Consider the following 15,610-nt stretch of genomic DNA (forward strand, 5'->3'; position numbering starts at 1 on the left):
ATGGTCTGAAAAACGAGCATACTTTAATGATGGTTAACGGACGGAACACGTGAGGAGCAATGCATCAATACCACGTGCTGGAATCAAGACGGGCATGACACCTCCCTGTTTCGAGGCAAAAGCAGTTTCAAGTCGATACGTTAAGTGAGTACGCCGATCAGAATATGCATTGTTGATGAGCGTGGTTATTATTCGTATGCAACATCAGGCAAGCACCCACGTTTGCGTAATCCTAAATGTTAATGCAAGCTATCAACATATAAGTGTAAGGCACCATGACGAATTTACCGGCACGGCAGTGAGTTAGTGGGGCTGTTAGCATTGTTGTAGCACGCAATCAGTCGGGAAAAAAGCTAGTAGACCTTAAAAATGCGCAACGCTTTTGGATTTAGGATTTAAAGTAGAATGAGCCAAGAAATCATCACCATATTCTTTAAGTCAGTAAAGCAGAGATTTGACTTGATGGCAATGATCGCCATTACGTTTTGGAAAGAATTCAGGCAGATAGAGATGAAAGCCAAACCATACCTACCGTTGAAATAAGATCACGACCCATGCTTGATATTTTTTAGCAAAAGCACATCAATTCGAGACATTCAGCTTCCCATACAACGCATAATTACAGTACGGCTCACTCACTGTTCTGGTGTGAGAATTATACTTAAACAGTGCAAGGAACGTAAGTCAGCAGGGACAACTTAATGATAGAACGCAATTAAGGCAAGGCCATAAGTCATTTATGCAACACTGTCGTTACCAATATTTTGAGCGGAACACATTATTGAAAAGACAGCTTTCATTGCGCACTGTACCTGCATGCGTTTAGTGGCATGCTAACGGTCCAGCAATCTACTTTATCTGCAAATGCGCACATTCATCAACGATGCACAATCGCGTCCTCACCAATGACGTTCTGCAGTTTTATACACAGCCACCGATATGATCCTTGGAGACGCACCCACGAGGACATGACGTCGGGCCATCGATGGCAAACGCCGATAGCCATGCGCACCACATTATTGAATAACCGCACTTTCGAAACCAATGCGCACTGACGTCTTGCCTCTAGGGTGCGACTCTGATACGGACCAGCCAACACCAAGACATTCCTGATTATGTGGCCAGAGCAGAAGCGCGTCTTTAAAACAAACGCCGGAAAATAGCAGACGAGCAAACTTCTGAGATGTAAGAAGCTGGATACTAGCACGAGAAAAAACAAAATTGATAAGCTGGAAGACCCGAATTCAAGGGCAACAGTACACAAGCAGTTTCACGGGTTGTTTAAAGGCTTCGTCCCTGGCCACATCACAGCTTCAAATGCTGACACGGTCACGTTTTCTGGCTGGGTTGGCCTCTGTGTATAGCGTTTGATTATTGTTCTTGTTGGCCCAGTGCACTCTGGACATGGCCGGGCTCGGCTGCCTGTGCAGAGCCGTGGGAGGCGACACAAAACCCAGCCGTAAACGCCCTCTTTGCGAAACGTGACCGTGATTGTAACGTTCGACCCCGTGCGCCGTTCAACATGCCGCGAAGCACGATGCGCGCGCGTCGAATGTTAGCAGCACGAACAGCGGCAACATGCTGTTATCGCTGCGGCAGCGCCTGGCGAGCGAGCCGCCACCGCAGCGTGCGGCTGACGCGGCGGAGTTCGAGACGGCGGTTCTCCAGCGCGGCGTGAAGCAAGGCGAGAATACTCGCCTGCGGCTCCCACGAGCCTGAGGCAATGCACCGGCGACCGCCCGTCCTCTCCGCAGCGCCAGCGCCGTTAAAGAAAACCCATAACCAGAAAGACCCCTAACCTCAAAGCCTTCGAAGAATTTGAGTATGTCAAGTTTGTTGGAGGAGTAGGGCAGGCCTCTCATCCTCACCAGCGCGGGGGCGGCCCCCGTCTGTATGCCCGGCGTAGTGACCGGCGGCGTGAGACCGCTATAGTATGAGGTCGGCGAGACGGGCGGCGAGGGGTACGCCTGCCAGTAGTACAGGCTCTGCGGGTACGCGTACGCCGGCACGCGCGGTGCCAGCGGCGCCACGGCCGGCAGCAGCGCGGGCGGCGCGGCGTACGTGTACAGGCCGTACGGTGGCGTCAGCATACCACCGCCTGCGGGCACGGCAGCGTCAGCGGGTGCCGCGGCGCGCCGCCACACGGGCGGCCGGCACGCGGTGAACACGGTACGCACACTCAGGAGCGACGTGGAGCGATCAGGACTGATGAGCTGGCTTACCACACGCCCCAGACGCCGGCAAAACTGGGCGAGCAAAGAGATATTGACAATGAACACTGATCGTCGGCCATTGTGCCAGCGCAACATGAGATCAACAGTGATGTGACATCAGAAGTGATGGAGGTGCTTATTTATGTAGACAGTGGGAATGCAACCTCTGGCCAGAAAAGTCTCACTGAAATCGAGAACAGTGGTCAAAAACGACTCCACAGATGTGTGCAGTTTCCCCGATCGTTGCTCGTAGAACGTTACTGGCGCTGCTCACATTGTCAAATCACTTCTGATGTCATATACACATCACACAACACATATTTACAGCGGTGTTTAATTCTGCTCTAGACCTATCTAACCAGTCCCGCCGCAGCCAGCATGCACCTGCCAGCGGGATCATGCGTACCAGGCGCCCACTGTGCTCCAACACCAAAAACGAGACAAACATGGCTGCGTCAGGTGTTCTCTACAAATCCAATGGTTTTATTCACGATGGTCGAAGAGAACTGTCAGAAACTGGGGCACAAGAAGCGTCGAATATCCACAGAGCACAAAGCTCAGACATAATTTTGTCATGATAAAATCGAATTTCGAGGTAGTTCAGATGACTTTTCAGGAGAGTCGTCAGCCATGTTTGACCGGTGCATGCGAGTGCCCAGAACCATGGCCGAAACAGACCGACACCAGCCAACACCGTATGAGGGGAAGAGAGAAGAGCGAGAGCGCTAGAGAGTGCTGCCACCTGTGAATGCCCCGTAGAACCAGGACATAAGCCCAACATACCTGCATTTGGTTTCAGCTCCCGCGCGTGAACAATGGCCATGTTTAAACTGAACCCGTCCAACCGACACGCACACCAGATAGGCCACAACTGTTAAGTTTGCCCGCTAGGATGACAGAGAGGTATGCAAGTAAAACTCAACGCAGCAGCCCAGCCGGGAGAGACCAACCACTGTGAACAGTATGTGTGTTTATTTTAGTGCGTCTGCATCATACATAGTATAGGTCGACGGGGCCGTGACAGCTCCACCGTGGTGTAGCGTGAAAGGACACGGGTCGGCACGACCATCAGGCACTTGGGTAACAAGGAGAACCTCGTCTAGACTTGCATCACGCCAGAGCCTGCACATTATTTACATCAACTCAGGCTAAAATATCGGAATGTCTCAACTGTTGGCGTCTCAACGAGATTCGGGACGGGAAGACGGGAGGGCCGTGCGGGAGAGCAGCGCAGCACCGGTGGTGGAGGTGTCCCGGACCACTACAGGCGCTACAACAAGCTACCGTGAAGCATACACGCCAACAAAACGTCCGCTGCAGCCCGGCGCCGCGCTGGTTAGCGGCCATCACACCCCGGTCACCGGGCAGTCCCGAGACCGACAGCACCAACCCCAGACGACCTCGGGTTAATAGCGGAAGGAGATGAGAGTGACCGCCGCTCGCGCGGCGCCGTCCGACATCGACAAGCCCTGCGTCCGCCGTGGGTCAAACGGGGCACCCGTGTCACGCGACCTCGACCCGAGCACGTCCAGAGACTATGGAGAACATTATGTACACCACACACACACGCATGCGCCCAGGGATGTCGTTAGTCGGCCGGGCCGCCCGCCGCCGGCCGGCCGGCCGCCCGGGGCCGCGGCTCATGCACCCGCCGCGCCGCGCGCCGTCTACAGGGCCGGATACAGCTGGGACGCGTGGTAGGCGGAGGCGGGCAGGACGGTGGCGGGGGCGGCGGCCGAGCCGGCCATGCTCATGAGCGGCAGCGAGCCGGAGGTCCAGGCGCGCTTGGCCGCCGCCGGGTCGGAGCCGGTTACGGGGAACGCCTGGTCCCAGGAGCGCTTCACGCCATATGGGAACTGCATCAGGCCCGCCTGCACCGGCAACGTCGGCGCCGCCACAGACTTGGGCACGCCCTGCATGTCGACAACGGTCGGCAGGCCAGACGCCGAGGGGAAGTGGAACAGTGGCGGCGTGGCCATGCCCTGACGCTGCAGGAACAGCAACTGCTGCTGCTGTTGCTGCTGCTGCTGCTGCTGCTGCAGCGCGGCCATGTACCCGAGCGGCATAGCGTGCAGCGGGTGCATCATCTGGGAGGGCAGAGAGGTGACGGCCTGCGGGGGCAGGCCAGCGGCCGGGGGCGGCGGCAGCGTCTTGATCGGACTGGGCGGCGAGAGGAGCGAGGGCGCGGACGGGGCGGGCTTGCGGCGGAGCGCGGCGGCGGCGGCGGCGGCGGCCGCCTGCTGAGAGGGGTCCCAGGCAGCCGGAGCCAACATACCAGGAGACACGACCAGTCCCTGCTGGGTGGGCGAGACAGACCCACTCAGCACCAGGTTCATGTCATCTCCCGAACATTGAAACACTTCGATGTAGCGCTGCTTCTTGCCAAACGGCATGTATCGGTGGTGGCGCTCTTTTGAGGCGACGAACGCAGCGTCCTCGGACACCATCTGTATGAACGCCTCCCCAGAGGGCTGGCCCTGCAGACAGAGCCCAGGCACTGCGTCAGTGCCGGTCGGCGGCGACGGCAGAGGCCCTCGGCTCCCAGCTCCGCGCCCCAGCTCCTCCACATCCCAGCACGTCCCAGCTTCACGTCATAGCTCCACATCTCCGGTCCACGTTAACGCCCCACGTCCCGGCTCCACGACCCAGCTCCACCTCCCAGCTCCGCGGCCCGGCACCCACCGGCGCGCGCCAGCGCCCACTCACCTGGGCGTTGATGACCATATGCACGCCTTGGACCTTGATCAGGTTGGCCAGGTCACCGAGGAACTGCAGGATGTGCTCCACCTGCGCCTCGAACGGCAGGCCGCGCAGCCGGATGCAGTCCTTGCGCGAGCCGGACGTGATGATCTGCTGCGGCAGCACCGGGAATGGCTGGGGCACCTGCGCGATCAGCGGCGGCTGCTGCTCGTACGTGCGCGGGTCCATCGAGCGGTTCAGCACCTGTGGAGGGCGGGGGTGGGGCGTCAGCAGGGCTGGTGGCCGCGCGGCCGCGGAAGATCCGTCACGCGATCCAGCACTGGTGCGGTGGAGGTGGCCGTCCACCACGGGATGGGGACATCCCAGGCATGGAAGGTCAACGGAGAGTGCGGCGGTGGATCATGAGAGCTTCCAGCTGTTACGCTGGCATGTCCGCCAGCCGTGGCTCACAGAGAGGAGGGCAGTCAGATGACACCAAAGGCACGAGCTGTGACGTGCAGGGCTCGGCTCGGACATCGCGACGTTGGAGATAAGAAGGGCGAACGGCAGCACTAGCCGAGGAGCTGGTCTGAAAGGTGCCGGGCGCGACACGAGTGCGGAGGCAGACATCCCATCAAACTCCGGCAAATGGAGGCGTAGAGCCGGTCACGTCTCGCGCCGCACAGCCGGCGCGACCTGTGGTTTGGCGCTGGTACAACGTACAACGCACTGCGCCCTCGCCCCACAGTGTAACTGGCCGTGACTCGTATGGTCTAATTAATTCGACTGTTTCGGACGCGGTGCCGTGACGGCCATGAGCATCATCACGCGAGAATAGCGCAAAACCGAGGTCACTGAAGCACAGCGTGACGGTGCCTTTTGCACTGGGAGTGACTTTCAACGCGCGATTGCAATTGTGGTAGGAAACATTCCGAATGTCTCTCACTCGCGCCTGTTACACCATTTGTTGGTCGCGCTTGCATGCATTTGCCACCTGAGCGAGGTCATGAAGTAACCGAAAAACTGTTCCGCTCGACTGTCAGGAGCCACTAAAAGGTCGCCTCATCACGCTCCATTAAGCCCGGCCGCTGGCGCCGCCATTCAACACGCCATGCTACGCGTCACCTAGCCGCGACAATGTCTCGCTGTCACGCGGCATGAAGTCGTATGCGCGTGTACCCGCGCGGGCCATTACGGCGATCCGGTTTGGGTGGCCCTACAACGTACAGCATGACGAATGTGAGAGGCTCGTTGAAGCCATTGCTGTGTAAGGAAGCCCCCGCAGTCCTATGGGCCTGCACAACACCGTACCGATACCGCACGTCTGAAGGCGACGGCGTAATAGGCTGCTTCTATCAAATTTTCAACGTGCAGTACACAATCAAACGTGACAGGCTAGTAAATTGGAAGCTAACTAAATGCAGCATAAATGACGCCGCACCAGAACGAAGCCCCACAAATCGTGAAAAAGTCGAAATGATCATACACGCATATTCAGAACTTACCACGACATTTTTTCTAGTTGAAGATGAATGTTCATGACACTATTTGTTAACAATGTTCATGACACTATTTGTTAACAATGAGAGCCGGACAATACATCTGGTCAGTTCTGCCATGGGTCTAATTTCCGAAGATAGGCATTTTCTTACAGAGGGTATCGGACCAGTTGATAGCTTTAGAGGACATTCTGAGTCAATCTGTCTGTCTGTGGTAAAGCCTGCCAAAGTCGTGCTAAGATGTTCCTAAGCAAAGCAATGGACAGAGGATTTAATGGCCAAGCGGGGTGTGTTGCCACGCTCCCCGACGCTTCCCTCCGATCGAACCGTGCCCGCGCCCGCGCCCGCGCCCGCACCCATGCCGGCAGCCGGCGCCGCCGGCCGCGGTCAGTAGTCCGCGCCGGGGGCTGGGGCCGGCTCCGGCCCAGTGGCCCGGCGGCGTTTACGAGAGAGACGGCCTGAACCCGAGCCGAGGCACGCCGCAATCCGGCTCGGCCGCGGCGGCCGACTGGAGGCACCCCGCCCCGACCCAGGACAGGTGACGACAGGGTACCGCCGAGTCTGCGGGGATAGGGTGGTGCGGGGCATCCCTGACCCATTATTGCCGGGCTTGTGTCTGCTGGTTCGGTGGAAGAAGCAGAGCAGTGTCTGATGGAGAGTTCTGTGGGATTTCAGTTTTGTGGGCCCACCCACGTTCATTATTTTTCTACGAAGGAATGTTTTGCAGGATGGAACTGCAGGCGGGTGAATCCTCTCAGCCGCAGTTTTGCCAGCGTTATTGCATCATGAGACTCTGACAAACACGTCGTCAAATAAACCGATCAAATCTAAAAAAACACCACCCAGTGTCAAGCTACCATCGTACACGTGCCGACAGAGCGGAGATTAACGCGTCTGCGTTAACCACTGCGCATCTAGAAAACCAGAGGTACGGGGTTTGATTACCCGTGGTGCACGCTCTCCCTGCCAGGGTTGAGAGACAGGTGACACCATAACGTCCCAGCAGCTGAATGCAACGTAAAGCCCCAGTGTCCGCGCGAGTGCTGCCGTCTGGCGCCAGGCGCCTGATCCCTGTGCGGTGGGCGGTCCCTCCGCGCCGCCGGGCTGACGTCGAGCCTGCACTCGGGCTGCGACCGTCATCATCCGTCTACCGGGCGCGAACGCCGCCTCCGCTCTGACCCAGCCCTGCTGCTTTGCTTACGCTCCACACCCGCCAGATGCGATGACGGAATGGGTCTGGGCGAGGAGCCGGCAAAGAGCGCCCCGTCATTGGCCGACCAAGCAGGCCAGCACCCTGGTATAGAAAACATTTAGCAAGGTGCTGTCGTGAATCTAGACATAGATTCACGACAGCACGTGTTCCAGCCAGGCTCATTTTTTTATTTTACATACCCAGTATGGTTAAACCATACCAGCTATGTACGTATCACCATTTAACTGTCCGATAAACCAGACTGCCTTCATTTGCGGCACTCACAACCAGAACACCGTTACGTGCCGTGTATAATTCAAAGCCAACCAACGAATCTAACAAGCTGCAGCCTGTTTTGCGGAGGCAGATGCTGCCCGGAGGCTGGGCTCGCTTTGTCCTGCGAGTGCAGCCGGTGCAGGGCACCGATCAGACCACCTGACCTTTGGCCGGACGTCGGCCGGGGACGAGCGACTCTGAATCACAGCCGGGCTCGTGGCGGAACGGCACCGCCGGCCAGACCGCGCTGGACTGAATCAGATGCATGCAGGGGGCTAATTTTCCAGCCAAAAACATATGCAGCCTCATTGACAAGGTGCATGGCGAAGGACGCAGCATGGCAGGTATGACAGAAACTACCATCTTTCCATGAAATCGACACAATGAGAAATTATCTTTTTCTAGAAATATGAAACAACCAATAACCAACTTTTGTCAGTATTCTTTACTTGAGACAGCAGCGTACGCAAACCTCTCAGATTCATTTGACTTAGACGGGTTACGCAGCCTACATATGCAAACCCGCGAGACGGCGCGAAACGCTGCGTGAAAAGTCCCCGTACCTGCAGCAGGGGCGCCGGATCAAACTTCATGTCGTCCGCGCCGCTCTGGACGGCTCGCGGTGCGAGGGGAGCCGCCGCGGGTCTCCAGCGAGAGCGGCCGACCCGAGCCAGCCGACGGCGGACCGCAGCACACCGCGTACCCAGCGTCGGCAGCACAATGGAGCAGGTCCGGATCGTGTGTCGCCGCCGGCCGGGCCCGGGTCGCCGAGCCGTCGCCGCCGCCACGTCCCTCGGCAGAGTGGCCGGCGACGCCAGGCCCGCGCGCCGGCCACTCTGTTTATGATTTTTTGCTCGGCCAATAGTTCTGATTAATATCGGATAAACAGACGGGCGCGCGGCGCCCGCGGCGCGCCGCTCCGCCGGCGGCCGTCATGTGACGCTCAGCTGACGGCGCGTCAGCTGGCGGCTCAGCTGGCGCGCCACGTCTCCGCTGCGGCGCCGCGTCGGGCCCCGGCGCGGGCCCGGCCGCCGCACCGCCGCGGTCCCGAGGGCTGGCACCCGCCCGTCGAGAGGTGGCCTCTGCATCAAGACGGGTTAATGCGCGCTGGTGAGGGAGCAGCCTGAAGCAACCGCGAGGCCTGAAGCAACCGCGAGGCTGAGCACAGAACCCATTGACAGACTTCCTCCTGGAAAGGCCAGGAGAGGAGGCCCCTGGTTCCCTGCTCTTTCGACTCAACTACGGACGTGTCGGACGTTCGTGGATGCATGTGTTGGGTATCGGAAGAGTTGCTCCTCCGTCCTTGTTTGGAAATCACAGGCGCCCGCCTCAGCGCACCACATCTGACGGCGCCGCCATTTTTCGTTTCATAGTCAGACTTTAGGCCGGCACCGTTCCAGACTCACTTGTCAAAGCGTTCCGTCACATTGACGAATTTCTATGACATCAACCACACGTTTCATCATGTACCATGAGATCATGAGTCCCGTTTACGTCGAAAAGAGGTCCAACGAGGCCGGGGTTAGAGTCCAGCGTATGTGGCTAGGTGTGATTGGCTTGCAGCGTTCCAGACTTATCCAGCATTGCTGAAAAATTAGCTAGCGTTAGAATAACTTCGCACTATTAACTGGCTGGCAGTGTGATGCCCGTCACTTCCACCAATGCAATGTTCTAAAAAGGATCTTCGGAGAGTCCTGCCCGTTTGCAGCTCCGCACACCATTGGAACCTGACACAAACCAGTGGGATTGGGGAGGGTGAAGATCAGATTTCCCCGTATAAAACTTCAGTTAGTTCCCCTTCAGTTAACTGCGTAGAGACTTGACTGCGTTTCTGCTGCGTGTGTGCTGTCGTGCATGTTTTTGGAGATTGTGATTATATGCTGGGGGGAACGAGGCACCCAGTGGGACGACGGTCCACCCCCTCCAATGAGATGCAGAACCTTACCCATATCCATACGTCCCTGCACCCCTGTGCCGCCCTCGTTTGACCCACCTCTGTGTTCTTCAGTAATGGCGCGCGAAAAAGCTGCCCCACGTCTGGTCCGGGCGTGCGGGCTGCAGAGGTAAACATCGGTTGATGCAGGGCAGCCGCGCCCTGTTCACGCTGGACACAGATCGACTGATCTTTCCCCTGATCTTGAGCTCGCTCTGGTACGACCCAAACATGTTTTCGCCTCCTTTAACACAATTGAATGTCGTAACCTATGTTGACGAAACTCTCTGAAGGGTTGAAAAGCTTTAAAATTGTACATTCCAAAGTTACGAGCGATTGATATCACTTAATTAATTCGCAGTAAGCTACTGGCGACTTTGTTCCGAGTAACAGGTAATGCTTTTAACACCACCGATCTGCGAGACGAGCGCGGCAATGGAGACACGGTGGTCTTGGATGACATGTAAGTCAGCAATAAGTTCAGGTACGCTTTGACTAAAAATCGTCCTCACTCCGCTCCATGACGCAAACGATAACAAACTCATCCCACTCTACAACTCCATCGAGGTTTTCGAGGCCCCAAATAGAGGCCTTTCGAGTCCATCGAGGCCCCACTAAGCCGCGCTCGACCGCGCACTAAGCTTCGACGAACGGCCAAGGCAAGGTCGATGGCGAACGACGCTCTAGGACTCGCAGCCCGCGTTGTAAGACGGTCGATGCCAGGCAACGCTCTCCATTGTTTGGGCGGCCCTGTTGCCGCTCGACAAGCCATACAACAGCTCGCCGCCGGCCGGATCGGGCGCATCAGCACACCCGCCGCCGTCTAGCGCTGCACCTACCCCAGCACGGGCAAACAAGCACACAAACAGGGCGTAGCGGCGCCGACGGCCGGCGCGGCGGTCTTTACCTGCACGGCGCAGTGCATGGCTCCACTGCTCTCCCGCGAGTCGGCCGCATGCAGCGGTGCCGGCGGCGGCGGCAGCGCGGCCTCGAGACACGCCGCCGCCGCACACTTGTCCGGCGCCGACGCAGGTGCCGCGCTCACAATGCCGGCCAGACCGCCGCCGCGTCAACTTATCGGGCCGTGGCACGGATCTTTTGTGCCGCGACGGCCGGCGGGGGAATCTATCGGGCGGCGCGACAGCCGACACTTGTGGCGCGGCGCCCGCGCGGACCGCAGCCCGCCGCAGGTGTGTCCGCGGCCCCCTCCCCCCCCCCTCCCCTGCGGTCCCCACCGGTGCCTAATTGAGCCGCGCTAGGAGGCTCTCGCCGCGGTCAACGCGACCGTTTATTATTCCCCTGGCCGGGGAAGCCGGGTGAGGACGCCACACAACCATAAAGAGGCCGTGTGCGACGCGAGGCAATGCTGTAGTTGGTGACAGCGTCAATAGACAATGCTGTAGTTGGTGACAGCGTCAATCAAGTCTGAATATTGCCTGTATTCCTCGCGCCCATTCCATGTTGTATGGGAGCGAGATCAGCGCGGCGCAGATCGCGGCGTCCCCTACTTCCTCTCTCGGGCTGCAGGGATATGATGGTCAAAGGCAAACGCCATTCCAAATGGGGAAAATATGGGGGCAGCGGGACGCTTGCACAGCCAAAAATGAAGGCAAATGATCACTTCAAAAATACTGTGTTTGGTATCTCTGTGTATGAGCGAATGGGTTGGTAAACCGCACGCCATGCTGAAATATTTAGTTATTAGTTCTCACCATACAGCCACTATCAGTGAATGTTGTAACAGTTCGGGGTTTAGACATACCCGTGAATTGCGACATGCAGTAAGCCAAAAAAAAATCTGTCTTCAGTACATTTTGGAATCGATCAGGCCATGCCATGCACATTGCAAATAGGTAGGTAGCCACTGGTTACCTTAACACTGTAAGGACAAATTCTCATAGATCAAATATAAAACATATTACTCTCCATGTGCCTGTTCTACAACTGCGACTGAAACTGAAACCTGTTCCATAACTGTAACTGAGACCCCGGACAATGCGCAGAGTGCCAGTGGAAGAGCGTCCTTCACGCCGTTTGCCGTGTAAGGGGACGCTGTACTCGTACATTCCAGCTTGCAGTCAGGGAGCTAGAGCGCGCCTCGCACATAACCATCCACTTAACGCCGCGACGCCTGGGTGCGAGCCGCAAATGTGCGCTGCAGTAATGCCAGTGCACGCTGGATGTGCAGCCTTCAAACTATGTTGCTGCCTCATTGCAAGTTCGCACTTTTGAGTACCGGTGATAACTCGGGCAGCGAACGTCAACTTTCGTTGAATATTCCTATATGAAATGTCGTTTGCAATTCTAGAGCCACTTAGCAATCTAGGATGGCCTTAAGAGTGGTGACAATCAGCCCATGCACCTAATTGCAAATCACTGTTTCGTTTCTGAGTCAACGTGACAATTGCACCATTACCTGAGCGTCTTTAGCCGGAAATCGCGTTTCATTTCGCATGCTTCATTAATATAACGGTGCTAATAAGCCACGTGTCAGCTGTTGACAAAGAACAAATACAAAACAAATAAACAAACGATGCCGTCGTCGCCAATTTTCCAAGGCTAGATGAGTTCACTCTCATCCAATTCAGTCGACTTGCTTGAACTAAATTCCACAGTTGGTTGACCTAGACCACGCATTGTTCCTGTGGCATAGTGTGACTTCAACATGGTGCGTACTGGGACACTGCACTCGCAGCGTTCCTCCTCTGCTGGTGAGTGGTATGGTGCCACCATCAGGTTCTGGCATGAGCCGAGCCAAACTCGTTCGGAGCTACAAGGGCCCAACAGCCATCTACGAAAGCATTCAGCTAGATGGGAAAGCAACGTCCTGTTGATGCCGTCATCCATACAAGACAAGATCCAATGCTGAAACCCTAAGAGAAACTTCATAATAGCCTGACGGTAGAGCTCAAAGGCGTGGGCAGCTGAGGAGCGCTCACCTGCCCAAGGTGCAGCATTGGAGCCCCTCCGAGCCACTACCGCACTGTGCCATCCAGACCGGAGACGCCCCCACGAGCCACTACCGCACTGTGCCATCCAGACCGGAGACACCCTCACGAGCCACTACCGCACTGTGCCATCCAGACCGGAGACGCCCTCACGAGCCACTACCTTGCTGTCCCACCCAGGCAGCGGAAGCCCTCACGAACCACCACCCTGCTTTCCCACTCAGGCCGCGGAAGACCTTACGAGCCATCACCCTGCTTTCCCACCCAGACCGCGGAAGCCCTCACGAGTCACTTACTTGCTGCACCTCGGCTACGGTGCTGCGGAACAGCTCAATGTAGCGGGAGCCGATGATCTCGCGGTGCTTGCTGAGCGCCTTGGGTGCGTCGTCCTCGTTCTCGAACTGGACGAAGGCGTCGCCGGTCGCCCTGCCGTCGGGCTTCTTGACGAAGAGCACACCCTTCTCGCTGTACATCACCTGGCAGCTGGTCTCGCCGGCCTCGAAGAACTCCAGCTGCGGCACAGGGATTGGTTTTGCGGTGATGTTTTCGTTTGTGGGATGCCGGAGCCGAAGTGAGGGTCGCCATCGCTCACCACTGTGAAGCAGTGGTGTGCGATGACAATGTGAGGCAGGGGGTATCATATGACATAAGCGGTGGGGCAGTGTTCAACAGGTGCATAACTGGCGGACTGGTTTCTGGCAGGTGAGCGTAGGTTGCTATGCACTCTGGGAGACAGAATCAGTCCAGCAAGCGAGCCCCAAATGTTGCCATGACCTTGGCTGGATCAAACATCAAAGTGCCCTGCAACGCACCAATACCTGTCCTATCAACGCTGAAGACTTGGGACAGCTGAACACGACAGTGACCACACAAAGCACCAATTTCGTGGCAAACGGCGTGGTTGTCTCAGAGCGGACCGAATCCCGAAAGGACGCACACCGCACTGCAGCACCAGACAGCTGACGACCAGCTGCACAGATCTATAGCAGTCGTCCAAGGACTGGGGGTGCAGTACGCCCCCGAGGCCTGCAATCGGGTTTGGATACAGAGTCCGCTGATAGTCGCCCTTCTGCTCGAGTGTTTTTCGTCTTTGTCAAGCCGATAACGCTTTCAAAAGTGTACCGAGCACCTCCGGACAGTGCGTGGGTTATCTTATCGGCCTCGGAGTCGAGCTGAGGACACTTCCCGCTCAAAAGAGCAGCAGACTGTACGTATAGACTTTGAGATGAGGATACACCGAAGTTCAGCCTCACTAGACATTAAGGTTAAAAATTACAAATGTGTTGGAAGAATGCATACCGACATAGGACTTCATGCGCAGCTGGGAAACGCCTCGCCATCACAGATTTGTTGGCAATTTCGCCTTCGTTAAGAGGAGTTCGCTCTTGCAAACGCACTCCGTCGTTCAGTCGCTGCATCAGCATGAACAAGTAGTGAAGATTGCAGGATTCATGAAGGAATTGAAAATATTCAATCAGCAACCGTTAGGCCGCATATTTTTTTCAGAAACCAGGGCGCTCGTGCAACAGGCGTCTGCTCTGGCGCGAACAACCCCTTTGACTCTCGCTAGAGCGGCTCTAAACAGCCTGGGCGCCACGTCGCCCTCCGGCGCCAGCTACTAGCCAATCGGCCAGTTACCACCGACGGTCTCGAGTAAACACGGGGCACGAGGAAAACTATTCGACGAGACGCACCCATAAACAGATGGGCCAGATACTGGGCCGTCGCGGCACTGCGGCTCGGTGATGTACGACGCTCAACCTCAGATTCCACAGTGTAGCTCTAGGTCAACAGTCTGTCGACGACGGTGTCGGGCGCCGTCGGCGACTAACGCTCTGAACACTCTATATACCCGTGTGACTGTGTGCGGCCATTGGAGGACAGATAGGAAACCTATGCTCTAACACCAGGAAATGTTAGCGATATAACGTGGACGACGATGGACGCTTCAGAGGACAATTAGAGCCACACGACGCTTTTTGTTTCGAGAGAAGTAACCGTATTCGGCTGAGCCTAGTCCATCGGGATGAACATGATGGCGAACCAGCGCTGGCGAGCTGGGCAGCCAGCGCTGTGCATCCCACACGCAGACGCAGCACCAGACGCCGCTCAGCGCCGCTTCAACACGACAGGCCGGACGCTGCGCAGGCTTGGCAAAGGTCAACAAGCCCGGGCGCCAGACATGCAAGCCTGCGGCGTCGGCTTAAAATGGATGATCCCGCATTAAGCCGCTTATCTCGCCTTCATGTCACAGTACGCTATCAAACTCCGGCCAGTGGCGGTCGGGTCAATGGCATGGCTTCGAAAGGCGCAGACTACGTTAGCGGGACGGATCAGGCACCACTGGACGGACTTTGATCCCACCGGCGCCAGACCAGGGGCTCTCGCTGGACCCCTGCGATCTCCGATAATTAACGCGCTAGCACTAAACCGGAAAAGTCGCAAAGCGGCTCACGTAAAATTACACCAGATTAGAGTCATCGAACTAATCCGACGCAAGTGATGTGCAAGTGACTTTCGATGGGTTTCAAACAGGTAAGCTGGGTTTGTAGATAGCTTTCAAGATACAGCCCTATCGTCAGAGCTGGGTGTGCCATGACAATGAGGAAAGCGGCAGTACACTGAATCATGCGCCGATCGTGCTTATCAGGAGGTGTCGCCTGTGACGTGTGGAATCGAACCAAACGGGTCATGTGTTGTGTGCATGACCACACATTGCCACGCTTCGCACTGCGCATGGACGCCACAACGACATAAGAGACGCTGACCAGCGCTTGCCAATCAGATTTATGCGTCGATTAGCCTGGTTTAAACGTGAGTACACCACTTGTTAAAGCCCAAAACTGTCTCCACAATGGTACCTTCATTTG

The 15,610-nt window shown here is 56.8% G+C and overlaps 1 protein-coding gene across 3 annotated transcripts in view; it reads right to left on the reverse strand.

The window, feature by feature from the left end:
- fus (epithelial splicing regulatory protein fusilli) overlaps positions 1–15,610 on the reverse strand; it is a 72,840-nt gene that overhangs the window by 3,486 nt on the left and 53,744 nt on the right. The window contains exons 9-12 of one of the 3 annotated variants that reach the window (XM_037234166.1): positions 13,037–13,252; positions 4,920–5,156; positions 4,489–4,690; positions 1,869–2,098 (exon numbers count right to left, since the gene is read on the reverse strand). In XM_037234166.1, coding sequence (XP_037090061.1) covers positions 1,869–2,098; positions 4,489–4,690; positions 4,920–5,156; positions 13,037–13,252 — 885 coding nt within the window. Of the gene's footprint in view, positions 1–1,799; positions 2,099–3,163; positions 4,691–4,919; positions 5,157–13,036; positions 13,253–15,610 lie in introns of those variants that run through there. The other 2 variants (XM_037234165.1, XM_037234164.1) reach the window with 2 other exon arrangements.

The sequence above is a fragment of the Pollicipes pollicipes genome, unplaced genomic scaffold, assembly GCF_011947565.3.
Source record: "Pollicipes pollicipes isolate AB1234 unplaced genomic scaffold, Ppol_2.1 Scaffold_7231;HRSCAF=8579_pilon_pilon_pilon, whole genome shotgun sequence".
Lineage (NCBI taxonomy): Eukaryota > Metazoa > Arthropoda > Thecostraca > Pollicipedomorpha > Pollicipedidae > Pollicipes > Pollicipes pollicipes.